Source organism: Gopherus evgoodei, chromosome 2 (genome assembly GCF_007399415.2).
Source record: "Gopherus evgoodei ecotype Sinaloan lineage chromosome 2, rGopEvg1_v1.p, whole genome shotgun sequence".
Taxonomy (NCBI): domain Eukaryota; kingdom Metazoa; phylum Chordata; order Testudines; family Testudinidae; genus Gopherus; species Gopherus evgoodei.
The window spans coordinates 162,503,476-162,531,065 of record NC_044323.1 but is presented as its reverse complement, the minus strand read 5'-3'; the positions used below and the strand labels follow the sequence as shown (position 1 = coordinate 162,531,065).

Here is a 27,590-nt window from a genome sequence, read left to right as displayed (position 1 = left end):
CTGAATCATGTCATTTACTGGATTTTTTAATGTCAAATAAAAAGCTGGTTTTAATTCAGTGAAATGAGTTCTATTACTTTTTGGTACTAAAAAACATCATCCGTCTTTATATAGCTGGTTCTTTTTATATAAAGTAGGTCAGGTTTTTCTGTCCATTATTAGTAATTCTAGGCAAGGTTTGCTTCCTCCCTCCCTACTGTACACTAATAACAATGAGAGATGACAGTCAGAAGCAAATGCCATGTGTCTTCACCGTTGTTGAAAGGCTGACTGGTAAAGCAGTGTATTCTGTCACAGGGTTTGGTTTATTCAACTGTTTATGGTTAGATTTGAGAGCTGTAACCCTCAAGGAATTACCGCTACTCTTTTAAGATAACCTTCAAAAGCACCTGTTTTTGCTGGCTGGAGGTAAGCAGGCAGTGTTGAGGCTGCTTCATACATCGCTGAAGGACAGTAACAAGGTGAGCTCTGCCACTTTTAGATGTGGGCATCTCCTTTGCTTCCAAGAACAAGAGGCTGAATGATGGGCTTTGCTGAAAAACCTCTTATCCTTACAGCAATACTCATTTTTAGAAGCAGCTCTCCCTACCTGTGAACAAAGAGGTACTTCCAGTTGGTGCTACTACTTAGTTGTGTTTTCTCCTGTAATGCTTGTCCACTGCAGTGGCCTTTTGTAAAATGCCAAGGGCTCCTCTTGGGAATTTTGACAACAGCTTTACTTTGCCATGAAGTGAGATCCCAAAATAATAGGTTCTCATATTCCACCACCCCACTCAAACTCTCCCTAACAAACAAACACAACCACTGCACCCATAGATTTACTTTTGTATTGACTGGAAAAAGACATTAAATAACAATTTTAAATGCATTTAAATTTTTTACCCAAAGTGCATAACTTGAAGAGCTGGTCATGACTGTGTGTCCTGTCAAACAGTTCCTTCTTACATACCTCCAGGAGATGCGATAGGAATCCAGGAGCTTAGCTGTGCAGAACATCACTGCCCAGTCAGGTGTGAGTACAGCTTCTCTTAGTTCTTTTGGAGGGGGCAGGGTTGGGGAATACAAAATGCATTTAAATAGTGCAAATAATACACAGAAGAAAAACAAACAAGCTCATTGCACTGGGAAAAGGCCTATTGCACTGAACAGCAGAACGGGGAACATGGGAGTGGCCACTTCCAGACTCCAACCCAGAGACACTATCTCACACCCTCCGCATTTGCTCTCCCTTGCTCAAAGGAATCCACATGCTAAGGGGTTAGTTTAGTCCATTGTTTACCCTGTACATCTTTGGTTACAAGGGATTTATCATTTTAGTATCTCTGCCCCATAAGTTACCCTTACAGTGCTTCTAACAGCAATCATTCAGCAGCTCCTGGTTAATACAGCGTAAGCCATGGTTGTGTACAAAAGGTTCCTATGGTTTCATCAGCAGGGTCACCCACATTTTGTGAACATGGATCTAGTGTCACAGCACCTGTTTATATAGGAGAGGTTGGTTGATGATGCCAGATGCTCCCCTCAGCTGTACCAATGTAGCCACTTGGAACTCAGCAGTGTGGAATGGGTGGGGTAAAGGAGAGCGTTTGGCCCATGAATCACACTGAAAGCCTCTACCACCACAGCTGTTCATCCACACTCAAATGCAGCTCTTTTTTCTCTTAATGAGGTCTTGACTGAGTCTAGATTGAATGCTTTGCTAAGGAACTGGACATGGAGTTGGTCTGTCCTCAGCCCCCTGCTGCAGTTACTGGGCTTAAGCCCCTCTTCCTTGGACAGGTCCCACTCCTACTGCAGAGGGGTTTTGCCTGTGAAGGAGAATGGAATTAGAGCCAGAATCCAGGCTGGTTCAGGCTTCAGCCCTTCATTAATGTGCCAGCCTGAAATAGCCCAGGGCTCTGGGTCTGTGTTAGAAATACTGCACTGGGGTAGGCAGCCTGAACTGACATGAAGCCATACTTGGGTTTATTCCTAAGCCTTGGGCTAGTTCTGTTAATAGTAAATAAGCAGCAACCGGACATCTTCATGATCCAGTGCAAACACCTGTCATGACTTCAGCTGGTATAAAGCAAAGGAGATCAATTCCCACCTACTTCCATAAAACACTTCTTTCCCCAAATACAGTGAGACCATGCTGTGGGTGGACACCAAGGGGAAACATGCAAGCCTCATGAAGGAGTCCTATTTGGCTACCCACTGCAACATAATTCTACAGGCATGATTCAGCTTGGGTGTCTTAGGGGAGCTGGCCACTTCAAAGCAAAGCGGTAGCATATAGTACCTTGGCAGATGAGGCTGTCACACAATTACTGACATGCCACCCACCCTGGGCGTGCGGAATAGAGATAGTCATGACAGAAGGCATGTAAGAAACCAAAACACTTAACAGCTGTCTGCACTTCCACAAAAGGTTGGACTGCTGTGCTTCTTTAGTGCTCATGACCTCAAAAGGCCAAGAGATGGCAGAGTGAGCAAAGAGTGGTGCTAAGCTACTATGCTTCTACTTCTGTAGCATGGCATGTGCCCAGGGCATTAATGGCATTTTTCACAAGCAACACATTTGCTCACTAACCAGGATTCAATACGAGGCCCTGAAATCTCCAGCACCAGATCCCAACCACCTCTTCTGTATTTATACTTAGAACAGCTAGTATTGTAACTTACGAGATGATCAGACTAGTCAGCTGAATGGTGTTGGCGTGAACGATCCCATGGGCGTCACAATGGGCACAGGGGCAAGTCCATAGTGGGTATTTTAGGAGAAGAGAGTGTTCTGCGTTGATTTTTTTCCCCCCAAAATGAGAAAAATCTCCCAGTGCTCCAGGCAGCAGCAGGTATGCAGGAAGCAGCATGCAGGATACAGTAGCAGCAGAGGACAGGAAGGCAGAGGGAACTCCGGGCTTTCCAGGTGAGTAGTCACTTGGTGTGCACCTAGGGAAGCAACAGGAAAGGGCACACAGCTTACAAGGAAGCTGGGTTTATGCAGCATTAAAGCCTGAATGCACAAGGATTTTCCATGTAGGTGAGACCACTCCCACATCAGCCAGTAGCATACATCAGGCCATTTCCTAATGCACACGAGTCACATCACAAAGCTGTCACCACCCCAAGTGCCATTAGCTGTGCCAGCCTAGTCAGGGTTCTAACACAGGATATGTGTCTCCAGTAGTGTTTATCCAGTACTAAGTTCACTTAAACACCTTCCTGAGTAAATAATGAAGTTCTAGAAGCTGAGGAAAAAGCATGATTGGGCAGAGAGAGAGTCAGTCCAGATTCATTCTCTTAACACCATGGGGTCTATTCCTAGGGAGATGATTTTATCTCTATATGGCACTGGTGAGACCATTACTGGATATTCTTTCTAGCCGTGGTGTCCACACTTTAAAAAAGGATGTTGAAAAATTGGGAGTATTCAGAGAAGAGTTCTAGGAATGATCCAATGACTGGAAAACATCTTGCAATAAGAGCAGTCAATGTAGTTTAATCAAAGAAAAGGTTAAGAGGTAGACTGTGATCAAGTCACAAGTACCTTTCTGGGGAGGAGACAGTGGATACTGGAGGGCTCTTTAAGCTAGCAGAGTAAAGCATAACCAGATCCATTGGCTGGGAATAAAAGCTAGACAAATTCAAAACAGAAGGCCCATTTATTTATTTTTTTTAAAGAGTGAGGGTTCAGGGTCTGGAACAGCTTCCCAAAGAAGGTGATAGAGCCTCCATCACTTGGAGTCTTTCAACCAAGATTATATCTTTTTATAAAGACATCCTCTAGCTTAACCACAAGTTATGGGTCTTGGTGCAGGAATCACTGAATGAAATGCTCTGAGCTGTGATTTGGAGGAGGTGGGACCTTCTGGCTTTAACCTATGAAATGGACACTGACCACATCCAGTGAGATTGAACATGTGGGAGAATCCTTGGGCCTCTCAGCTGAACGGCTCCATTAAAGCACAAGTTATTCAACATTCTCGCTGCCCAAGCACAGCAAAGAGCATGAATGCTAAGGAATTAGATTTTAAAAGTTCCTTCAGTTTTAGTTACAGCCCTTGGGAACATTCATAACCTGACAGATAGTATCACTGGACTTGTCTAAGGCACAGTGCTGGAAAATGGAATGCTCCTAGGTGAGTCAGCTACATCCTTAACACCCATTCCCAAATGAAGCAAGAAGTTATTTCACAGTAAACATGTCAACAGCTGTCAGTTTCACCAAAACACGGTAACTTACATCATGTCACCAGAACAGTGCAGCTGGTCATCTGACTTCATTGTAGAGGCTGATCTAATGTAATGCCCTGTGTTTGGTAGATCTCTTTTAGAATCAAGAGAACGGTATCTTCGGACTCCCTGGAAGAGAGGAGTGTTAGAACTACACTGACACATACAGGGTAATTAACATTCTTAGAGAGAGCACATGGCAACCCCTCCATTGCTGAGGCATGGGCTACTATAGGCAAGAATCATACATAACCTGTTTGCCTTTTAAGTGACTGGAATCTACTTGCTTTCACCATGCCAGCTTTAAAGATGCACATTACAAGAATATGAAGGTGCCAGGGACCAGAGGGAGAGTTTGAAAAGAGTAGGCCAAGGAGATCCTCACCAGTAGCAGAGATGGCCTTGTAGTGCAAATAAATATTCATTAAAACTCTCTATAGGCTTCTCTTGCAGCACATAGTCAATCCGGTGGCCTCCATTTAGCATTCCCACATTGATAGGAGGGGTGTCTTCCTTCCCTATAGCAGCAGGCTCTTCGGGCTTCATATCTGAATGGACTTAACCAAAATAGTATGATTCAGCAACAGTACAGCCTCAGGACCCTTATTAGCAAGAGCATGCCAAGCCTGTCTAACGCTAGCAGCAGGAATGGAACTCCCACAACTCCAGGACCTGCCTTCTACCTTAAGAACGGGGGAAAAGGGACTTGGGTTTAAGGCAGCTGCTGTGAGAAGCAAACCGCACAGTGGCACATGCTTAAGTTAGTGTAGACTACACTTGGTCTCCCTCCCTGGTATTATAACCAAAGCAGCAGGTTGCAGGGAGGAGATTGTTGGCATTAAGATTTACACACTGGGATTCTGTGTCCCAAGCACCAGGCCTGCCTCTCCCACCTAGGCAGCAGAAGGGAGTGCAAGCTCCTTAGGTAGAGGTCATCTATTAGCAGGCACCGTGAGGTTGGTAGGCAGCGAGAATGGAAAGACCACGGCAATAAGGAGAACCCAGGAGTAGGTGTCCAGGTTGCTCTGGGACAATTCATTCGCATCCTTGTTTCCTTCCCACATCAGGAGAACTAGTAGCACGGAGCTGGGGCTTGGGCCTGAAACCAATTCTTCCCTTTTCATTTTTTTCACCTGGCTGTTTCTCCAAACTAGTTTCAGCTTCCTTTTCAGTGGCTGCTGCCTCCACAGCCAGCAGTGGGGATCTGGTGAAAGACTGCCAGGCTATCCTCAGTGACCCCAGCAGGTTGTTCTTGAGATCCATACCCATGCGGGTCAGGCCCTCTTTCAGTTCTGAAACACACAGGTGCCTGAGGTGAGGCATTTGAGCAGTAACATGCATTGCATAAAGCAACAGTGTTACAGACCTGCACCGAGCCATGAGGAAGGCCTGCTCTGTGCTTTACCTAAATGCATTCTCTTCCTGCCCTTGTGATGAGGGAGCAGCATGGGCTCGAACTCCAGGTCTGGAATGATCATAGGCTCAATCCTGTACGCCACCGGGTCAAACTGCATAGAAGGAGAACAGCAGCACTGACTTCAGCTCTACACTCACCTAATCCCTGCCCCATGTGGGAAACCAGGCACCCCCAACATGAGGCCAAAATGGAAGCTACACCATTAAAGCAGATAGTTCTAATGCAGACTCGAGGCGCTCTCATTCCCTAGCCCTTAAGCATTGTACTGACAACAGAGTCATTGCTAGTTGCTATTCCACTGTACAGGATAGCAAAGGGGCCAGGGCTATGCTGTGAGAGCTGCTCAGAGCGTAGGTGTAAGAGCCTGCTAGCTACAGCAGATCTAGTATGCAAGCATTGTGTCAATTGATCATACATACAGGATGGAAGATATTGAAGAAGCCTTTGCAGGTAGGAAGGCTGTAGTTTGGATCAATCCTTTTCACACCTCGTACAGTGAGAAACATCCCAATGGGAGACCCAAAAGCAAAGAAGATGTCAGGTTTGTAGATTAGCTGAGGGTAATTTGCTGAGACCTAACAGAGTTAAGACACAACAGAAGTGTTTAGACTCCATGCTGACCTCCCTGGCACCATCAGACAATACCAGAGATGGCCATGTGGGAAGTTCCCCAGAGAATATTGTTTGTACAAAGTAGCACCTAGGGGTTCCACCAGAGATTGGAGCCCCACTGTGCTTTCCACACCCTGAAGAGTCAGGGCACCGAGAGGGGCAGGGACTTGCCCAAGCTCACACAACAGGCCCATGGCAGAGCCAGGCTCTCCTGGTCACTACACTGAAGGCACATATCCTAGCCAATGTGTTATTCCATCCTGCCTGAGCAAAAGGGTTAAAGCGGTCACACAAGACTGGAACCAGCTCAGGAGTCTCGGCTGCATCTTTAGGGCAAACACATACAGAGAGGTGTGAAAGTGGCAGGATTCTAAACCAGGGCCAGGAGAGATCTGCAGCTCGGGAGGAGCCTGCTCCAGGCAGAGGGCCAGCGCGAGACCTAGGAGCCACTTAAATAGGACTTCAGAGGCACCTGGTAATGTCATCCTCCATGGGGTGCATCTCAGCCTGGCTCCAGCATTGAGCTACTTACAAAAGTCTCCAACTGAGGCAGCTGAGGCCAATGCATTACCTGTAAGGCTGGGGGAGAGAAGGGGACAGTGGGCTGGGATCTGGCGACCATCATGACAGTAGCTCTGCCCTCAGAATTAGAGACTGTCAGAAGCATGGTGAAGTGACCCTCAATTAGCAGCCATCCTCCCCAAAGCTCTGTTGGCAGTAAGTCAGTCCCCATTAGTCTGAGTTCTACATATTACACATTCACCAGCTCTACCAGGCCACATCAACGAATGTAAGTTGTTACCTGTCCTAGCCCGACATCCAAGTATTGACACTTCCCCCCACCATTCATGCTGCTGCTCCAGGCGCCCAGCTGCGGGGATGACCCTGACTCAGGTTTGGGAGCATCTTCGCTCTTGTTGTTATTCCCAACAGGGACAGGGGCCTGCTGCTGAGCATCCTGCACCAACAAGAATGGGAGAGACTGCAAGGGCTGTCCTCTGAGCTTCCACACAGCAGCAAGCTCACATGGGCCCATGGCCATGGGGGAGCCAAGGAGACATCACCTGGGAACAAGCCTGAGCTAGTGCACTGACTGGCTCCCCAGTTCCCCGTGTGGACATGCTGAGGTCATTGACCATGTCTTGGGAATGGCTCTGTTCATACAGCACAAGAGGGTGGGAGATTCTAGGCTCTAGTGTTCTGGACATGTCCACTCTGCTCAGCGGCAAAGCCTTTAACAGCTGCCACCCTGGCAGAAACACCCTCCAGAGAGAGATCAGCATGGCTCCAGCTGCAGGAGCTACCGCAGACCACTCCATACCTAAACCCCAAGTAACAGCCCCATTGTCCCAGAGTTCCCACAGCAACAATTCTTAGAGCCCAGATCTACAGTTTTGGGCTCTCACAGTGGCCAAAACCAGCTGTGTAGACCTTTGGGCTTGGGCTGGAGCTTAGGCTCTGAAACCTAGGGAGAATGGTGCATTTCAGAGCCCAAGCATCTACACAGCTATTTTCTGCACTGTTGTGCAAGCCCCGCAAGACTCAGTTTTTAGACATGGGCTCTGACACTCACTGCCGCAGGTTTCCACTTGCCACGCAGATGCACCCCAGAGGCCACAATACAACTGACGCTATAACAGTGTCTAGAAAATGCTAGCATTCTTGTAGGTATGACCCCAAAATGACCAGAGCAACAGTGCATGCAGCTGTATCCACCATGCCTTGTACCAGTGCAGCATACATAAGCAGCTGCGCTGGCAACAATGGTCAGATAACTGTTTCCTTCTGACTCCAAACAAGCCGCCACTTGGGACTGGACCATTCCCTCTAGGAAAAAAAAAACATACCTGTGTTTCGTCTTTGGTTCTTACATAATGAAGGATCTTTGTTCTTGGTCCCAAGGGAATTCCCATGTCTTTAAGATCCTTCTCCGTACACAGAGCCTGGACAGTAAGTTACAACCCATTACTACTACAGTACAGGAAACTGTGCACTCAAAGGATATTCCATTCTCAGCATTACAGTATCCTGGGAGCCAATTGCTCTGATTTCAGTGTGCCCCTCTGGAAGGGAGGGAGCATGGATTGCATGGGAATCACTCTGCTCTGGAGAGAGAGAGAGAGGCAGCAATCTCTGAACTCAGCCTCAAGTGCAGAAATGCCCCCCCCCCGTCTCATTTTCGGTCTCCAGTGTGCAGTTCAGCATGCCGGCAGCCTATCAGCCACACACAGGAAACCAGGGCTGCTGCTAGCAAGGGCAGAATCAAGAGCCTGCAGAGGTATTAATCACTCAGCCTTATCAAAAGCCAGGGTACATTAGGCCAGGTGGGCTTTACTCTAACCAGAGGGCAAGACATATCCAAGAAATACCTCTGTGAACGTGCCCCAATATCAGGGTGATGGGCACAGAGAAGAAAAATGTGAACTTTAATACATCTGCAGGCAAGCAGTGAAACATACAAGGACAGTAGTGCCACTGCTGGGAGAGCTGTTTTACCAGTGCTTGTGTGTCCATTCTCTCCTTCTCAAAGACACTGTAGTACTCAGACAGCTCAAGCTTCTTCAGGATTTCTTTCACTCCCCCAATGTCTCCCTGTCCATAGGCACCCATCTGGGACCCCTGCAAGTACAGCCACATGGGTCACGTTTATAGAGCTGGTCTCCTCCTTCCTTTACGTTCTGGCTACAATATTGGTAGTAGGCGTGGGATTGTTGTGTTTTGTTTAGATCTACACCTGGCAGGATAGCGTTGAGAATTCAAAGCTCTTCTGCTACAGAAGCAGGAGACAACAGCAGTGTTCTGCATTGCAGCAGTAATGGAAATGCTGGAGTGTGGATGTAGCCCACAGATTCCATCCTGAATTAATGAGATGCTTAACACGCACAAGCCGTGGGGAATTTACCTCTTTGTTGTCATCTTCATCCTCAGAGGAATCTTTCTGATTTGTTAGGAGATCAAACAATATCAGTGACCCTAAAAAAATAGCCACATACACAGTCTCTGAGCAGAATGGTCAGATCTTATGCTGGAATAAATATACTTACATGCCCATATCCCTCTGTTTGGTAAGCGGGGGGGTGGGAGGGGTCGGCTTCCCGCTTCGCTCCTCCTTTCCCACACTCAAGTGTCCCATGGCATGGAAATGGGACTTCACCACTAAACTGCAGTCCAGGGTTCTGTGCCATGTGCATACAGACATTCTATAGATTCTACAGTATTATACACAATACTGGGATACCCAGGACTAAACCCTTTACCTAAGCTGTGGCCCGCGATGGAAACACCCCCTTTAAAGTCAGGGTTCCTCTGCAGGAAGAGCCGATACAGACGGTTCATTTCTGAAGCAACAGTATCCACTATGGTCTGGCAGTAGGTGGAGCTATTGTAGAAGAAAACATCCAGTATGGTGTCGTTTATGAAGTGCCGCAGGCGGTTGATGCTCGGCAAGGTAATTCGCTCCAAATCGCTAAACATGGAACAAGGGATTGTTATCAGGGACAGAGATTTCACCCACGGCTCCGGTAGCTATTACCTAGTAGGTTTCCAGGGTGAAAACCGGACTCTCAAAGTCCATGGCAGTTATGCCAATGAGGATTTCACCTGAATTCTTAATTATGTGAACAGAGCGTAGTAACAGAAAGGAGCTACAAAACCATCTTTCCTCAGAAACAGAACACGGTTCTCTGAGGTATGGATGCAAAGAGCCAACCTTCTCTGCTCCAGGAGCATTTAAAATCGCTCCCCACTTGTGCAGCTGATATGCTGTTCCCCAGTGCAGCGGTATGCTTCAGAAGGGGTATCAACTCTCACTGACTCCCAATGGGGGTTGGGAGTCAGTGTTCTTACAGCAACAGGAAACACTGGTCCGAACTTCTGGCTTTACATGCCAATAGACTACTTGTGGTGCAATTTAAACTAGACATCAGTCTGGCTTCATGAGAAAACTGGACAGCATGGCTGGAATCCTCATATTAGATGCTACAAACAGTTCCTGGTTCCCTTTTTTATGTTCACCTGTGTGTTTCCTGATGTAAAGTAGCAGCAGCAAAGACTGCACTGAAAGCTCTTTCATCTCTCACCCACTGCAGCAAAGGCATGGCACTTCACAAAAAGAGCAAGACACTCCTAGATTTCACGCACTCAGTTACTACAGTAGATTTACCTCTAAGGTGCTAGAATTTACTTACACATCCACCCCCGTGGAATGCAAAGGGCTGTGCCAGTTTACAGGCAAGAACTCTACCCGGCCAATCTGTTGCTGCTCCTGGGCTTTCTTGAAGTGTGCTTGCAGCATGCTCAAGGAAACGTTACGGAAGTCGTTCACTGGAAAGAGAATATGAGCTCTGTATCAAGGCCTAGAAAAACCAAACAGTTTGCTAGGAAACGCCTATTGCATTTACTATGCTGAACAAGCTGAGTTGAAAGGACACTGTCAGCTTAAAACAACCCTACCTCAGTCTGAAGTTTTTTAACCTACTGTTATTACAAGTAACAGCGCAGATCACTAATTGAGGGATCAGACAAACACTCTACTTCTCAGCTGAAGCATAAACTGGATATTACCGTTTGCTCTGTAGCAAGTCTGTTTCCCCTGATTGCTGGAGCTTTCGCACAGCGACCGAGAAACTTCTTAAAGAGCTATGAAACCTACTGTAAAAGTCTCACATATCAGTACAGAGACTTAGGGGCAGGGGCTGAGTTTTAAATTACTTCTCTCATTTTAGTTCACTGATTGATTTCAAGCTGACAGTAACCTTTTTAAAAGTAGCTCCATTAGATGTATACTGTAAGACAGACTGCAGTATCAGAAGGCCTGACTGCATGAAAAAAGAAGGGACACTTTACCAGAAATAAAGACATCTGACCCCACAAATTGTTGACATATGCAACAGCTTTGGTTTTATTAAATAAATTTACATCATCTTAACTTTCCTGTTTATGGTACACACAGCTTATCTACAGATTTCCTCTCCAGGACTCAGGCAGTTACAATGACAATATAAGCACTCTGAAATTATCACATTTCTAAAGACCCTTGAATGGGACATTAACTTGTGTTAGACTTTACTGGACAAGATAACCACCTACAATAGACTGAGTAGAGAACAGATTTATTCAGTTACTTAAAGAATCTGTATTTGATTTGGGAAGCTCACTATTTGAAGGATTAGGAGACAGTGATCGTTCTGATAAAAATGATTGTCCAAATCCGTCCAACTCTATCCAGATAACCAGCTTTCACTGCTCGTATATTCAAAACTACGCATCTTCATGGCAATCAGCAAGTTCTGTCTTACCATTTGCCAAGATTACTGTCAAATTCTTTAAATATGTGATGACAGCACCTCATGTGTTTTCCCCATCAGACCTGTGTTTATTTGCGCACTCTGAGGAGTGATGCATGTGAAATGGTATCATCTCCTGTGCACACCTACCACATTGGACGATGGACCGGAACCGGATATCACATGCTGGCCCAATTCCATGAACAACAAAAACCAAGTGATCTATTTGCAGAGGCTCCCCTAAGAGGAGGAAAGAGAGAACCATTTACACAGCAGTTAATTGTTTACCTGAAGCAATATACCTTTGAGATCTCAACCTGAGGCAGATGTGTGAAACTCTCAAGGGGTCAGATAACGGATAATGCTAAGATAGTTCCAGGTCCGAGAATATTATAAAGTTTGGTCCCTGGTTTGTGTGTCAAGAGTAATAGTAGTGCTCAGTATAGTACTTCATATTTAAAGTATTACCTACACACCAGATAATTTCCACACACCCTCACCAACATATATGTACATGGCAGGTGGTAAGTGGCATTATCCCCATTTTAGAGCTGAGTGAAATTGAGGAAGGTGAATCGATTTGGGAACATGACCAGGATTAGAACTCCCAATGCTGTACTGGTTCCTCCACACCAGACTGCCTTGTGAAACGTGACTGAGAGGCTATGCAGGTAAAGTGAAGCTTCTGCAGTCAAACCCAAAGCCTAGACATTCTCCCCTCCTAGTCACCACAACCATTCAGAGAGACAGGCTGGGTGTCGGATAATGTACTTCGGAGTTATTTAAAAAAAAAAAAAAAAAAATCAATCATCCTCAGCTTCTTAGAGACGAATTCATGGGGCTGTGCAGAGGCAGAGACTTTACACCTAAATACAATAATGTGGTGTTGTAGCCCTTGCCAATTAGATTAAGACGCTCTCTCAATATCATCAAGGTAGGAAGACATGTTCCCATCGCTCAACTGTACCTCACGTTGCCCCACTGAGCCACCAATGAGATATGTCATTAATTAAAGATTTATGGCTCAGCAGCTTGGAGGAGCAGGCCTTTCTGCAGAGGTCTCTCTGACTAAAGTAGGCATCGGGCAATGTTTGATTTTCATACTCTTCTCTCCCACCTCCTTTAGTTTACATAAGAGCTTTTTAGAAGAGCCTGTAGGTGGATAATGAAGGGTTTTGACAGACAGAAGCAAAAGCTAGTGTTGGCAAGTGATAAGCTTGATGGCAAAGCTCAATTGCTATTCAAAAGCATCATATTTGGCCCACAGTTATGATTTACATTCTGTAAAATGTACACGAGAGAGAGCCTGGATGTCTGTGTGATATATACATACGCACATATGAAGACATGGATTTGGTTAAGTTTTTAATAACAAAAGTACACCAGCCACGATTTTCAGAAGTGACTAGTGATTTGAAGGGCTCAATTGATGATGCCTGATTTTCAGAGGGCAGGTGCTGAGCACTTCCTCTTTCCCCTTTCCTGTTTGTTCAGGCTGTGAGTGCTTTGGGACAGGGACTGTCTCTAGGTCTGTGCAGCATCCAGCACAGTGGGGCCCTAGTCTCACTTGCAGGCTGTAGAAACTACTGTAATATTTGAATTAGCACATAAGGAAATTTGTCAGTGAGATGAGATGACCCATCCATAAGCCCTTACTTAAGTCTCAAGCAAAAAAAAATTGTTTTAAATTCTCTGAAGCCATATCACACAAAAGAAAGGCAGATAGGATCAGAGAAAATGAGTTGGGAAACATTTTCCTCAACTTTGATGGATGCGTGACTTACCGCAGGGGATGTCAGCAGAGATGTTCTCCACTCCTCTCTTAACAGTTCTTGGTCGACCTTGTTCTGTAGGGGTTGAGCCCCAGTCATCAGAGGTTGTCACTGGATGGTAGTGCACCATCAGCTTAAAAACAGGAAGAGAAGCGTGTTAAGACTCTGTGGTACATGCAACACATTTCAGCATCTCCTATAAAGAGGGATAAGTAACTCATTGTACATCTGCCAGGAACTGATGAAGCACACCTATACCATTGCAAGGAGCAAAGAGCAAACCTGTCTAGACACTACACTAGTGAGGACCCAGATGGACACTGACACTGAACAGATGGAGTTCACTGTACTCTTTAAAATGTACTTGTATGTTCTGCTCCTCTGCAATCTCAGCACTTGAGCTACTTTATATATAGTTCTATGCATAATTCTGCACTGCATTTTCCTTGTTACAATAAACAACAACAGGTGTACGTATTTCACACCACACTGTCTCTGGGTGCCAGTATTCCACTGTGCATCAGTTAGAAAACAGAATGGAATGATGTCTTCAGACACTGAGCCAATTTAACTATTTGGTTAGCAGCATGATTTTATACCTGAGGAAAGATGAGTCAGTGATTAGGGCACTAGCCTGGAAAGTGGAAAACTCACCTTAAAATTCCCTGCTTCATCACAGACCTGGCTTGTATGACCTTGGGCAAGTCACTCAGATACAATGCTAACGCAGAACAGACGTACCTAAGCTAGATTCTGATATAGTTCAAGTGGCACAACCCTCTGGCATGGCTGCAGTGATATCAGTATAAAGGTGCCTTATGACAATACCTTATTCCCATAAATGTAGCTCTATCAGGACCTTTATGCATCCACACGACGAGAGCGTATCACTAAGTATATTGGTTTCTAAAAACCAAGTGTAGACCAGCACTGAAAACAGAACTAAAGGGGAAAACGCAACTCTGTCTGTGCTACAAATAGTAAATCATCAGGTTTTACCTTTGGGTTATGCAATATAATGATTTCTCTAGTAGGGGATTCAAGTCTCTTTTTCCACTCGTCCAGAGTTATGGCAATCATGTACGTTTCCTGGGGAGAAGAGAAACCGTTGCAAGTCAAAAACATTTCCACAGGAGCTCCACCAGTTGGAAGGTTTACCCCTTCCCCTGTCATAGGGTAGCTCTTAAAAATATTGTTGATCAAAGGGAGGTAAAATCAGACAAGAGTCTGGATTGGTGACAGTCTTATCCCTGGGTTAAATGTCCTACAAAGTGTTGGTTGGGGGCACCCCTTAGACTACCAGTTTTAATAGAGGCAACGGCTTCCACTTTAGACTCTACTGAAGTAATATCAGATTAAAGTTTTATGGAAAATCATTTTTCATAGGAAGAGTCGCTGGCCATTAATACTAAATGTTCATAGGAAATCATAAATAGGCCTGGCACTTTTCAGTTCACTTAGCAGCTCTCTTTCTGTAGTCTACTACTAAGGAGCTGATCCTGCAAATTCTCACACACACGAGTAATTTTAGTTACATAAATAGTGCCCCTGAAGCCAATGGAACTATCTATTTGCACTAGTGAAGTTACTCTCAAGTGAGAGCATTTGTGGGATCAGGGTCTAGATTAGAGAAATATGGACATTACAGCAGGCAAGGACAGTGAAAAATAAATGTGTCTGCAGCTTGAAGGAACTGACTACTGCCTAGGAAAATAAGGTCAGGCAGAAGAAGAGCTGTGGGTAGCACTGAAGCAGAGATTGGCTGTGGGAAGCAAGCCACAAGAAGTGGGCTTTAAGGAGGGACTTTATGCTTTATAAAGAGGGAGACAGAGGATGGCCCAGGCATGGGAGCAGCGAACAAAGAGGTAGGAGGAGAGAGGGAGTGAGTAGCCAGGCAAGGAGATCTGGCAGAATGTAGCTCACAAGGAGCGAAGCAGAGAGGCCAGGGCTGGGACTGCAGGCATTGTGCTGAAAATGAGGGCAGGCAGTTTAATTGTATAGCAAGAGCCAGGAAGGAGGCAGAGCTGGGATATGAGGATGGGGAGATTGCATTAGCCGCAGCACGTTGGAGAGAGACAATGGGAGAGGCTGTAGAGAAGAGAGGTACAGTATTTCCAGTGGTGCTAATCAAACCTGAAGTGTCACCTAAACGTCTCCCTTGAGTTCACGTCCTTGGACACAACTCAGTGCCAAGACCCTTCATGGAATTCGGGATGTTACACAAGCAGAAGCCAGCAGGGTTCAAGAGCAGCCTGGATGGGCTGAGCATTATTAGTTGAGACATTGGTACCTCCAACTCTTCGCTGAAGCTCTCCGAGTAGGGAATATACTTGTTGTCCTTGTCTCCCTTGTAAAACCAGGTGCAGCGTCTCACTTCAGACACCTCTTCCTCCCAATACATGGCACAGCGCAGCCTCTTCTTCAAATGCACGTCATACCTGCCCCCTTCCGTTGGAACTACCAGCTGTTCATCGTCTTTCCCTGTGGAATGCAAGGACTGCCATGAAGTGTAAACAGATCAGAAGGGGACATTACCAAGACTTTTAGGCTATGCAAATCATGAGGGTATCAGCCGCTTCTGCATGGAGCTTACCTAGAAAATCCATACAATGATCTGTGTAAACAAACACAGTCATCATTTTAAAAGGCCTTCTAGGACAATCATGCCAGAAAGTCAAAGCTTCCACCCTGGGGTGGAGAGACCAGAAAGGCCCTAGGCTACAAATAATTGCTAGTTTACTATTGTCTGCATTGCGGTAGCCCCCGCTGTGCTAGGTGCTGTACAGACACACAACAAAAGAGAGTCCCCTGCCCCAAAGAGCTTACGATATCAGTAAGCTAAGCGGTTTACATCGATCCCACTGTAACTGAGAGCAGCAAGACCTTAAATGTTTATATTCATTCGTATTTCCCTAGCCCCTTTGAGACCAAATGATCCCAAAGCTCTTAAAACTGTATATAGACAGTACCACTGAGATGCAGCTCCCTTTGGGAAAGGGAATAGCAGCCAATCAGCGCACAGCATGCCCCACAACAGCAAAGAGAAAGAGTCCTGGACAGAGGTCCCAGGCCACCCCTCTGTCCTCAAAGAGATGCTGTGGGATCTTTAACTTCCAGGCAAGACATCAGATTTTCAGTCTCATTCATGTACTTGCATACAGTAAGCTCCCTGGAATTTGAGCTCCCTATGCTGGAATGGTCAAGGCCTGAGTCTGAACCCATGGCACTAGGAAATCGTATCATTTCCAAGTGGAGGCACAGGCCTCTAAGCAATCCCCTCCAGCACAGACTGAGAACTTCCATGAGATTTCATCCTTTACTCAGAGCAAAAAAGTCACCTAAATGCCCTGGCTCTACTATCTATAGGGTCTGATCCTATTAGTTGGATTACTGGTACACTGCCTTAGGCAGCACCTGTTACCTGCATGAGCCACCAAAACATGGCACCTGGAATCAGGATCAGCCCCTTCAGTCTAACCACTGGAACGGGTAGGGCTAGAGGACAAAAGACTCAAAACTTTATTTCCTCTCCCCCAACCTTTGCTGCTTCTCTTCTGCGGCTCTAAACCTATGCAGATCTGATTGCAGAAGCAGAGCCTTAGACTGTCTGCTCTTCAGGGCAAGCGGTATCACTTTATATGTATGGACAGCACCTAGCACACTGTTATATAATATAAATAAGAGTCTGAGCCATGCTGGACTTGGGAGCTTCACCCACACTCCAATCTGCATTGCTACCCTTTTCATACTAATAAATTCACAGAACAGTAAGATCTGCCGGAAAGTCTCACTGTGGTGGAATTTAGCCAGCGTTGCTTCCTAACCAATTCCTACTTACCGTATACGAATGCTGTCTCATGCAAATTTAAAAAAAAAAAACCTAGCGTATTCAGTGTAAGTGTCAAATTAATGAGGCCTGAACATTAAAGCCTTTTGGATGCAACTTTTTTTTTAAGCAACATGAATAGGCCCCCTTCTAGGGAAGAGATATTTCCACAGAATGTGGATAAATTTAAAATTCCAGAGAGGGAAGACACTTCCAGATCCCATAGCAAAAACTACACAAGATGTTTAGAACACTTCCCTTAGTTGGAGCTTCTAGCCCCAAGACAATATCAGTACAATGCATCTCAAATTCTTAGCCTACTCATTGCTCTTGCAGATTTCCCCATCTTGCAAAACCCATGATTCACTCTTTTTAATTCACCTCACCTCAGTAGATTTTAAGGTTTGCTATATTACCACAAGGGTTATTTAAACTAGAGAATTAGAGATACAGGAGTTGGAACCATGCCATGAGTTCATCTAGTCTAGTGCAGAGTAGTTCAAGACCGTATTTGCTACCACTTCTTCCACTCTAATCTAGACGTGCGGGGATTTTGCCAGCTTTCTTCTGAACCTATCCTGAAACCTAATGTACCTTTGCCCCTAAAACGCTTCTGACAAAAAGGCATTTTCAACTTACTTGAGTTGTGGGCCTCTTCTAACTTCTCCGAGTCTTGTTGACTGAAAGGGATCCACCTCTCTCTAGAATCTATTACCTTGCAGTAAAACCAGTGAGGAACAACTGCCTCATAGTTATTTGCAGTATCTGCCTCCACTACTTCAAAGGAACTGGATGAATTGGATGATGGAGAAGGTTCTGCCTGTTGCTGTTCCACAGCTGACATTGCACCGTCTAAACGAACAAACAGATGAAGACAGAATAAACACTGAATTTTTATTTTTAAAATGTCTTCAGTTATTTACTAACACTGGAAGGAGAAATACACATAGGCATAGCCCTCCCAAGAACTGCATATTTCTGTGACAATAAGGCAGACTGAATGGCAAACTGCTACAAATGAGAGACTGCCAGCTGCAGAGATAACTTACTTGTTACAAACTTACATTTTGGATTAAGACAATAATATGTCAGACAGAGATGACAAGCCCCAGAACAAATAAGTCTGATACAATTTTGGCTCAACTGACTCCACCACAGAAAGTCTGAAAGATGAGGATTCCACAGTGGCTTTGCAATAAAATAGCTGCAGAAACAATAAGAGAACCTGTTAGAAAATAGCAAATGCAACCAAGAGTCTCATGAAAAACAACCAGGCAGCATACCTAGAACAACGCTCAGGAGTCTTGCCTAGAGAAAGATATTTTACAATGAGCCAGAGTTAATGCTTTAGGATTTGTCACTACGGTTCAGTTGCGCTTCACACATCCCTGATTTCTGATACTTGTGCTGCTTGAATTTTCTATTTTAGAAAGATAGTGATATTTCTCCATTAAACGTTTCGGGATTTAACAGCATGCGAAATCCAAAGGGGAAAACTTGCCTGCTGCTACAGCAAAAATCTCATATACCTGAAAATCCACCTATCCTTCCAATTTTATTCTACTTGCACTTGCAAATACACTGAAATACCTATTTTGACTTCACAAAAAGCATGACTATAAAAGTGGTAACTGAAGTGAAAAGAAATTAGTCAGGAAACTTATGTAACACTGAAGCACAGGAAACATAAGCATATTGATAGTGACAGGAAAGGGGCCAGAAGAAGTATCTGCCTGTATCCCAGAATTAACTGTTCTGATCTGATTGCTTATTTTCTTTACTTCCAAAGTGTATTTCCTTTAACTTTCTATAACCTCTTCCACTTGAGAATCTCAAAGGCATTTACAAACAGTTAGCTTGTTCTTGCAGCACCCTAGAAGCTAATTAAATGCTAGACACCTTTTAAAGATGTGACAACAGAGAGACAGAGGTTAAATGAGTGTTCAAAACTACACAGAGCAAGTCGGTGACAGAGTTGGGGTTAGGATCCTGGTCTTCCAACACCCACATCTGTACTTCAAAATTATTTTTCCTTATCACAGGAAAAAAATCTCTATTTTTATTCTTTTAATTTGAAAAGACACTATGAGGTTCAATCTGGATCAGAATTCAGACCCCAGTCTTACAACTGGGTCCCCTCTTGTATAGAGTCACCTTTAGCATCAGGTTCCAAAAGATACATTTTTACAACATTCCTATTGTCTTAGGTTTTATATAAAATTAAAAATTCAACAAACTTTTTTCTTTAACAAAAAGTGCATGCCCCTGCAATGTGGCTTGTAACCCAGATCTTGCAACACTGTGCTACTGCATGAGAGTGAAACTGACTATAAATGCAGGTGAAGTTGACTACTTAGTTTATAGCCCTCTCCCTCTGGGACAGCAAACAGTCTAAACAAACAGCATAAATAATAAAAAGCCAAATTGATTTTCAAAATCCTCGCTCAGATCTGACCCCTCATTTAAATTTTAACCAAACAAATCCTTCTAAAAAAAGTTCCAGTGGAAACAGCTGTTTTTGAACATGCACACTCTCCTGCAGTTTGGGAACCCCAACCCCTGCTGCAGTGAAACTGACAACGTGATAAGGAAACCAACTTCATGGATTTCAGTGTCCAGGCTAAAATAGACCCACAGATGAACACAGAGCAACAGCAGCGACAGGTGAATTACACTGGCAGAAATTATTTCCCTTATATATTCTAAGAAGCGATTCATGATATCCCTATGAACAAGAGATGTTTAAGTAGGAGTTCCAACATCACAGCACCTCTTTAAATATAGGATGTTCTCATGGACATTAAGGCAAGAAGGGACCATTCATGATCATCTTCTAGTCTGACCTCCTACACATTGCAGGCCACAGAACCTCACCTACCCACTCCTGCAGTAGGCCCATAACCTCTGCCTGAATTACTGAAGTCCTTGAATTGTGATTTAAAGACTCCAAGTTACAGAGAATCCACCATTTACTCTAGCTCAAACCAGCATGCGACCCCTGCCCCACGCTGCAGAGGAAGGCATAGTCCGCCCGCGCCCACCCAAAATCTCTGCCAATCTGACCCCAGGGGAAAGTCCCTCCCTGACCCAAAATATGGTGATCAGTTAGACCCTGAACATGTGGGCAAGACCCACCAGCCAAACTCCCCAGGGCCTAAGGCAACCACCTCACTCACCCCAACATCTAACATCAGACCACAAGTCCCTATAAATCAGTTTCCCAATTTTCAAACAACTCAAACGGTGCCCAGCAGAAAAGAGGTCCCATGTGAAAGGTCCCCGCTTCCTTCCCACACAGGTGTGGGTATGGAGGGGGGGTGTAGAGGGAAACACCACACTCATACAAAGCAAACCTGTACAACAACAGAGAGTTGGCACCCAGAGCTGCGCAGGGATGGTGTTCCCAGCCTCTGTTTGCCAAAAGCCGGGAATAGGCGACAGGGGATGGATCACTTGATGATTCCCTATTCTGTTCATTCCCTCTGGGGCACCTGGTACTGGCCATTGTCAGAGGGCAGGATCCTGGGCTAGAGGAATCCTGGGTCTGACCCTGTGTGGCCATTCTCATTAAACTCCTCAGGCACCTGGGCAACTACTGCCCCCAGCAGCACCCTGTCATGGGCAAATACTACCCCCTTTTTCTCCATCACTCTCTGCTGCTGCCATGTATTTCCACCAGATGTACCCCTTCCCCCCAGGCCCTGGTCCCCCGCATCACCTCCCATCCAGGGCCCTTTCCCCCCCCATCACCTCCCCCAGGCCCCACTCCCCCCATCACTCCCCATTGCCCCCCCCCAGGGTCCTGTTCCCCCATCACCCTCCCCCCAGGCCCTTCCCCCCATCACTCCCCCAGGCCCCTCCAGGGCCCTTCCCCCCATTACTCCTCATTGCCCCCACTGGGGCCCTTCCCCCAACCCCCCCTCTCTCCCCGCTATACCCCGCTTCCCCCCTCCAGGGCCCCGCTCCCCCCATCACTTCCCATTACCCCTCCCCCGGGGCCCCGCTCCCCCTCAAACCCGCTATACCCCATCACCCCCCCTCCAGGGCCCTTCCCTCCCATCACTCCCTGGGCCCCTCACCCCCTCCAGGGCTCGGCCCCAATCACCCCCCCGGGGCCCGCTGCCTCACCAACCCCCCCAGTCCCCTCCCCGGACCCCGCTCCCTCCACCGCCCCCCTCTCAACCCAGGGCCCCTCCCCGCACTGACCCCGCGGCCGCAGCGTCTCTCCCTCCAGCCGGGCGGCTCCGTCCGTCTGTGCGCGTCTGCCCCTGGCCGGGCCCACGAGCCCCCGGCGCTGCGGAGGCGGCGTGAACCCGCCCTCCCGGGGCGGGGCGGGGCCCGGCCTGGCTCCTCCTCGGGCGCGGGGAGGCGGGAGCAGGGTCAAGGGGGATTAGGCCCGGGGGGGGTGGTGGGCGAGGATGGATGCAGGGCCCCAAGAGGGAGCAGGCCCCAAAAGAGACGAGGGTGTTTAGACGCCCCCAAGGCGGGGAGGGCGGGCTAGAGGGGGCAAAGGGCACGTGGCTTCTGGCCCTGCCCCTCAGTGGTGCCCAATGCCCCCGACACAGCCCTGGGGCCTGGCGCTGTCTCTGCCCTTCGGCCTTGCTTGGCTTGGCCCCGAGGATGCATTTTTTTCAGGGTGGGGGTCGCGCCTCACGGAACCAGCTCTGCCCTCCAGTCTCCTTTAGTATCCATGAGCCGGGGGCGAGGGGAAACGGGGGACAGCTGGGAAGGGGGTGGGGGCTAGAGGGTCAGGGGAGGAGAGAGTAGAGAAGGGGGACTAAAGAGAAGCGGGGGGTACAGAGTAGGGACATGCAGGATCTGTTCTGCTGTCAAAGCTAGTGCTGTGATAGCACCAGGCTGCCGTTTGCAAGAGCATGGAGAAGGGTCCATAGAAAACTGGAGGATGAGGAGGAAGGCCCTGGTCCCCAGCAGGATTTCATGTAAGTGTCACTCTTGGCTAAACGCAGCTGAGAGAGACAAAGCCAGGAGGATGTGCGTTTGCGGACAGGAGTGAGCATACAGCACTGCTGGATCAGACGGTGAATGTTAATACAGCTGATGTCAGGGGGGATGATACAGATACTAGGAATACCTTGATTTAACTAGATAAAATATCTGTTTCACTTATTCCTATTTATAAATAATTTAAGTGTCTTTCCTATGCTTTGTGCACTCATCTCATAAAATAAAATATAAGATAAAATATCAAGGATTGCATACATAAATAAATATCTACTCCACCAACCCTTGGCCAGTACCCTTCTCAAAAAAACTGGGGAAAAAGAGAGTAAAATATACATTGCAGAATTTTTGGCCTGTGTATAGAACATTATAAAAATTATAATATAAATGTATTTCCCAGCTGTTCCATTTCACATCAGCTGGCATGAAACTTCTATGTCAGCTATCCAATCATTTAAACACAGTTTTTTGGGAAAATACTTTCTTGCAGCTGAGATGGGAGAGTTTGTATATTTTCATTTTTACATACTGTAAAGCTGCCCTAGTTTTATTTGTAAATGCCAGTGGTTAAATTGCTATGGCTAGTACATAACAGCAAAACACACTCTTACTAAATGTAAATTCTAAACTAACAGCCAAACATAACAACATTCAAATACTGTGATTTTCACATGAAATGTCATTTGGTCCTCTCGTGCCACACATATCCAGTTAGAGGGAGCGGGCCAGTCTGAGAATACAAAAAGGTTGTTTACACATTGCCTGGCTGTAAGCGCAACCTAGTGATCACACATTCAAACCAAGACACTCAAGGCCCTGAATAATCGACCTCACTGGGACACAATGCAAAGGAAAACAACCATTTCATCTTGGAGGCTGCCAATTTATTATAAAATGAGGCTCTGGGCTGCTGCAGTTGAGCCAGAACAGTTAATCCTTGTTGCATCACATTGTGGGTACATCTAACCTACAGGATTATTCCGATTTTACATAAACCGGTTTTGTAAAACAGATTGTATAAAGTCGAATGCACGCGGCTACACAAAGCACAATAATTCGGTGGTGTGCGTCCATGTACCGAGGCTAGTGTCGATTTCTGGAGCGTTGCACTGTGGGTAACTATCCTGTAATTCCCGCAGTCGCCCCCGCCCATTGGAATTCTGGGTTGAGATCCCAGTGCATGATGGTGCAAAAACGGTGTCACGGGTGATTCTGGGTAAATGTCGTCACTCATTCCTTCCTCCATGAAAGCAACGGCAGACAATCATTTTGCGCCTTTTTTCCCTGGATTGCCCTGGCAGATGCCATAGCATGGCAACCATGGAGCCCGTTTTGCCTTTTGTCATTGTCACCGTATGTGTACTGGATGCTGCTGACAGAGGCGGTGCTGCAGCGCTACACAGCAGCATTCATTTGCCTTTGCTAGGTAGTAGAGATGGTTACCAGTCATTCTGTACTGTCTGCTGTGCCATTGTAAATTGGTGATGAGATGACGGTTATCAGTCGTTCTGCACCATCTGCTGCTGTCATGGGTGCTCCCCTTCCTTCCCTGGTGGCAGATGGTACAGTGCAGTAGGACTGGTAACCGTCCTCGTCATCAGCCCGTGAGTGCTCCTGGCTGACCTTCGCTGAGGTCGGCTGGGGGTGCAAAGACAAAAATGGGAATGACCCCCTCGATCATTTCCTCCTTTATGTTGTATCTAAAAATAGAGTCAGTCCTGCCTAGATTATGGGGCAAGTGTACTAGAGAACCAGTGTATCAGAGAACCAGAGAGCACAGCTGCTCCGTGTCAGATCCCACAGAAATGGTGAGCTGCATGCCATTCTACGGGGTGTTCCTGCAACAACCCCACCCGTTGCTTCCCTCCTCCCCCAATCCTTCTGGGCTACCATTGCAGGGTCCCCCCATTTGTGTGATGAAGTAATAAAGAATGCAGGAATAAGCAACACTGACTTTTTAGTGAGATAAAATGAGGGGGAGGCAGCCTCCACCTGCTATGATAGTCCAGGCAGGACATTAAACGGTGGAGGGGAAAGGAGTGCAGCAGCCCACTGCTATGATAGTCCAGGCAGTACAGAATCTTTTCTTTAGACATGAAAGGGGGAGGGGGGGGCTGATGAGGTTCAGCCCCTAGTTGCTATGATGAGGATGGTTACCAGCTGCCGTTCTGTACCATCTGCCAGGAATAACCAGGAGTCATTCCTATTTTTACCCAGGCACCCCCGGCCGACCTCACCTGAGGCCAGCCAGGAGCATTCACGGGCTGATGACGAGGACAGTTACCAGTCCTACTGCACTGTACCATCTGCCACCAGGGAAGGAAGGGGAGAGGATGCTGCTGTTCATTGCCCCAGCACCTTGTCTACCAGCAGCATGCAGTAGACATACGGTGACATTGAAAAAAGTCAACAAACAATTTTTTCCCCCTTTTCTTTCACGGGGGGGGGGAGTAAATTGACGAGATATACCCTGAACTACCCCGGACAACGTGTTTGACCTTACAGGCACTGGGAAATCAGCCAAGAATGCAAATGCTTTTCGGAGACTGCGGGGACTGTGGGATAGCTGCAGTCCTTAGTCTCCCCTCCCTTCCATGAGCGTTCATTTGATTCTTTGGCTTTCCATTACGCTTGTCACACAGCACTGTGCAGTGTGGACTCTGCATCATAGCCTGGAGATTTTTTTCAAATGCTTTGGCATTTTGTCTTCTGTAACGGAGCTCTGATAGAACAGATTTGTCTCCCCATACAGCGATCAAATCCAGTATCTCCCGTACAATCCATGCTGGAGCTCCTTTTGGATTTGGGACTGCATCGCCACCCATGCTGATCAGAGCTCCACGCTGGGCAAACAGGAAATGAAATTCAAAACTTTGCAGGGCTTTTCCCGTCTACCTGGTCAGTGCATCCGAGTTCAGATTGCTTTCCAGAGCGGTCACAGTGGTGCACTGTGGGATACCACCCGGAGGCCAATACCGTTGATTTGCAGCCACACTAACCCTAATCTGATATGGTAATACTGATTTCAGTGCTACTCCTCTTGTCGGGGAGGAGTACAGAAACTGGTTTAAAGAGCCCTTTATATTGATATAAAGGGCCTCGTTGTGTGGACGGGTGCAGCGTTAAATCGGTTTAAACACGTAGTGTAGACCAGGCCACACAGTACTGTACCTTTGGCTGCTGATTCTGCTGGCTTGCTCAGCTGATTGGTAGAATGAGAAATACAATCGCTTTTGGGGGTGAACACTCTGCTCTTTCTGGTTTGGTGCTGGGTCCCCTGTCCCCATCTCCTGCCTTTGCCTGTATTCACTCACTAACAATAGGAGAAAAGAGAAGCCATTCTCTGCATACCAGCTGCTGTTGCAGCTTAGCTAGTACAGAGAGGGCCACATGAAAGGGTTGTAGCCCTGTGTGCAATATAGATCAGTGGGACATATTAGGCACTCACCAAGGCCACGTGTGGCCCAGAGATGTGCTGTGGGCAGACTGGCTTTACAGCATGCTGCTTTTTACATTTTTGAAGAAACTTTGTGCTCATGAAAGTGAGTGAATAGCACTGGTTAGAGTCATGCATAGCAGAAGGAAGGTGCAGTGTGAGATTCCACCACACAACTTTGCCGGTGCGTATTAATCCTGATCCTCAGCATCTTCTCCTGTTCCAGTCTAGGGATCTGCACACATGCCCACAGCTCTAGTGGGTACATGTAGCAGGTGGCATGGATTAATTCAAAAGGTGTCTGCCAGCCCAAGCTTTTGAAGCCAAAGCAATTTAGGAGATCATAGCACAGCTTGATTTTGGAGTTTCAGCTAGTCACTTTTCTCATGGCATAGATTCTTTGTGTTCATACAACCAATCTGCATGGCAGCCTCACAGGGTACCATGCTCTATATGCCAACCGCCTACAACCTCCAAAGCAAATGAGCACTTCAGAGAGTGATCTGCAATCAATGCCATAAGACATTTAACTTTTATTTTTCAAAGTCTCTTGCATGCATTGTGGCTTATCAGTACAACCTAGTGGCTTAACATGAATAGGATTGTGCATATTTCTAAACAAATGGTGCTTTTTGAAACAAAGTAAATTGGAAGGGTTTTGTCTTTGCAGAGAGACTCAAAGTGCTTTTTACTTGAGTTTCTATTTCCAGGGGTGGATTTATGAGACAAGCTTGTTGTATGGGTGGCAAAGGCATCATCACTGTAGAGATTCATGTAGATTAGTAGTCCATTCTGGCCTTGCTGGCTGTGGGTTTAACAGCAGCACTCGACCGTGTGTTCCACTATTTGAATTCCTTGTGAGAACGATTGTACATGTCCATACTGTCTTACATTTAGAAGAATCACAAAGTGCCTTACAAACACATACACAGAGATCGCTCAACTTACCTCTGTAGTTGCAACATGACAGAGTGTACTCAAGTTTTAAGGCAAGAAATGAAGAATAAAGTCCGGTTGAACTGAAGAGGAATTTAAGACAGCAGAATATAATTACCAGAGTAAGACAAGGACACTGGGGATAATTCTTTTGAAAAGTGCTACAGCAGGACCACAGTTTTTTTTGTCTGAAAGACAGATAGCTACCTCCAATAGCACAGTACTCCTATTTTCTGTGGCCACTCATTCAATATCCAAACGCACCTTCTGTTGTACCATCATTGCCAATTTGGTGTATTCCTCACAGGTCTCCTATCCAAGTGCTGACCCAGTTTGACCCCACTTAGTTTGTGAGAGTTGTGGATGCTAGAAACTGCAGTAGGGATTTAGGCAGGCTGAATGTCATCATATCAATTGGAATTTTCTACAGGCCAGAAAACAGAAGGGCATGCCTTAATCTGCACCAGAGCTGTCAGTTGTCCACCTTCCACTATAACAAATGAAAGCTGCCATCTGGCCGATGGATAAAGGCATGCTGCTATTTGGCTAAGAGTGTAATCTACTAATAACGCCTTTCCACAGAGCTGTTCAGTAACTAAGCTTGCTGAAAGGATAAACTAACATTTCACTCCCCCCCCCTTTTGTTTTTTAAACAGGACATTTTCATTCCCCTTACCTGTGTTTCAGTATGAATACTACACTCCTCCTCCTCCAAACCTTTCCACTGAATTTTGTAAAGTCACACGTGATGAGTTACAAACCCTAGAAAGGGCCTCATCTTCTAAAAGGCTAGCCACTATCTATTCAGCCACATTCACACAGGCAATTACAACCAATATTGGTTTGCAGGCCACATTACCTATCATTTTTGTTGGTCGTTCAGCCTTTTAATTTAAAAAAGAAAAAGCCTCCTCTGACTTTGACTCCCAAATACTAGGCACATTCTCGGACTGGTCCCTCAGAATGTATAAACCAGGGGTCGGCAACCTTTCAGAAGTGGTGTACCGAGTCTTCATTTATTCACTCAAATTTAAGGTTTCACATGCAAGTAATACATTTGAACGTTTTTAGAAGGTCTCTTTCTATAAGTCTATAATATAATTAAAGTATTGTTATATGTAAAGTAAAT

At 46.1% G+C, this 27,590-nt stretch overlaps 1 protein-coding gene across 6 annotated transcripts; it reads right to left on the bottom strand.

Moving 5' to 3' along the window:
- Positions 1-5: 5 nt before the first annotated feature.
- Positions 6-21,428, bottom strand: DDHD2 (DDHD domain containing 2). Of its 6 annotated transcripts, none has more exons than XR_003999007.1 (20): positions 21,334-21,428; positions 18,192-18,331; positions 17,767-17,979; positions 15,592-15,782; positions 14,301-14,390; positions 13,314-13,434; positions 11,680-11,769; positions 10,432-10,567; positions 9,502-9,710; positions 9,147-9,217; positions 8,741-8,863; positions 8,092-8,187; positions 7,047-7,202; positions 6,052-6,207; positions 5,621-5,723; positions 5,349-5,507; positions 4,601-4,772; positions 4,226-4,344; positions 2,665-2,931; positions 6-1,808 (listed from the first exon to the last, which is right to left on the bottom strand). XR_003999007.1 is itself a non-coding variant. In XM_030552195.1 (19 exons), the coding sequence occupies exons 3-18, from the start codon at positions 17,969-17,971 to the stop codon at positions 4,263-4,265; spliced, it is 2,160 nt and encodes a 719-aa protein (XP_030408055.1). In that variant the 5' UTR covers positions 17,972-17,979; positions 18,192-18,331; positions 21,334-21,428; the 3' UTR covers positions 6-1,808; positions 4,226-4,262. The 6 variants fall into 6 exon arrangements, 2 of the variants coding, with proteins under 2 accessions (XP_030408055.1, XP_030408056.1); XR_003999009.1 differs by having other exon boundaries at positions 6-1,034; XR_003999010.1 differs by having other exon boundaries at positions 4,601-4,763.
- Positions 21,429-27,590: the final 6,162 nt, after the last annotated feature.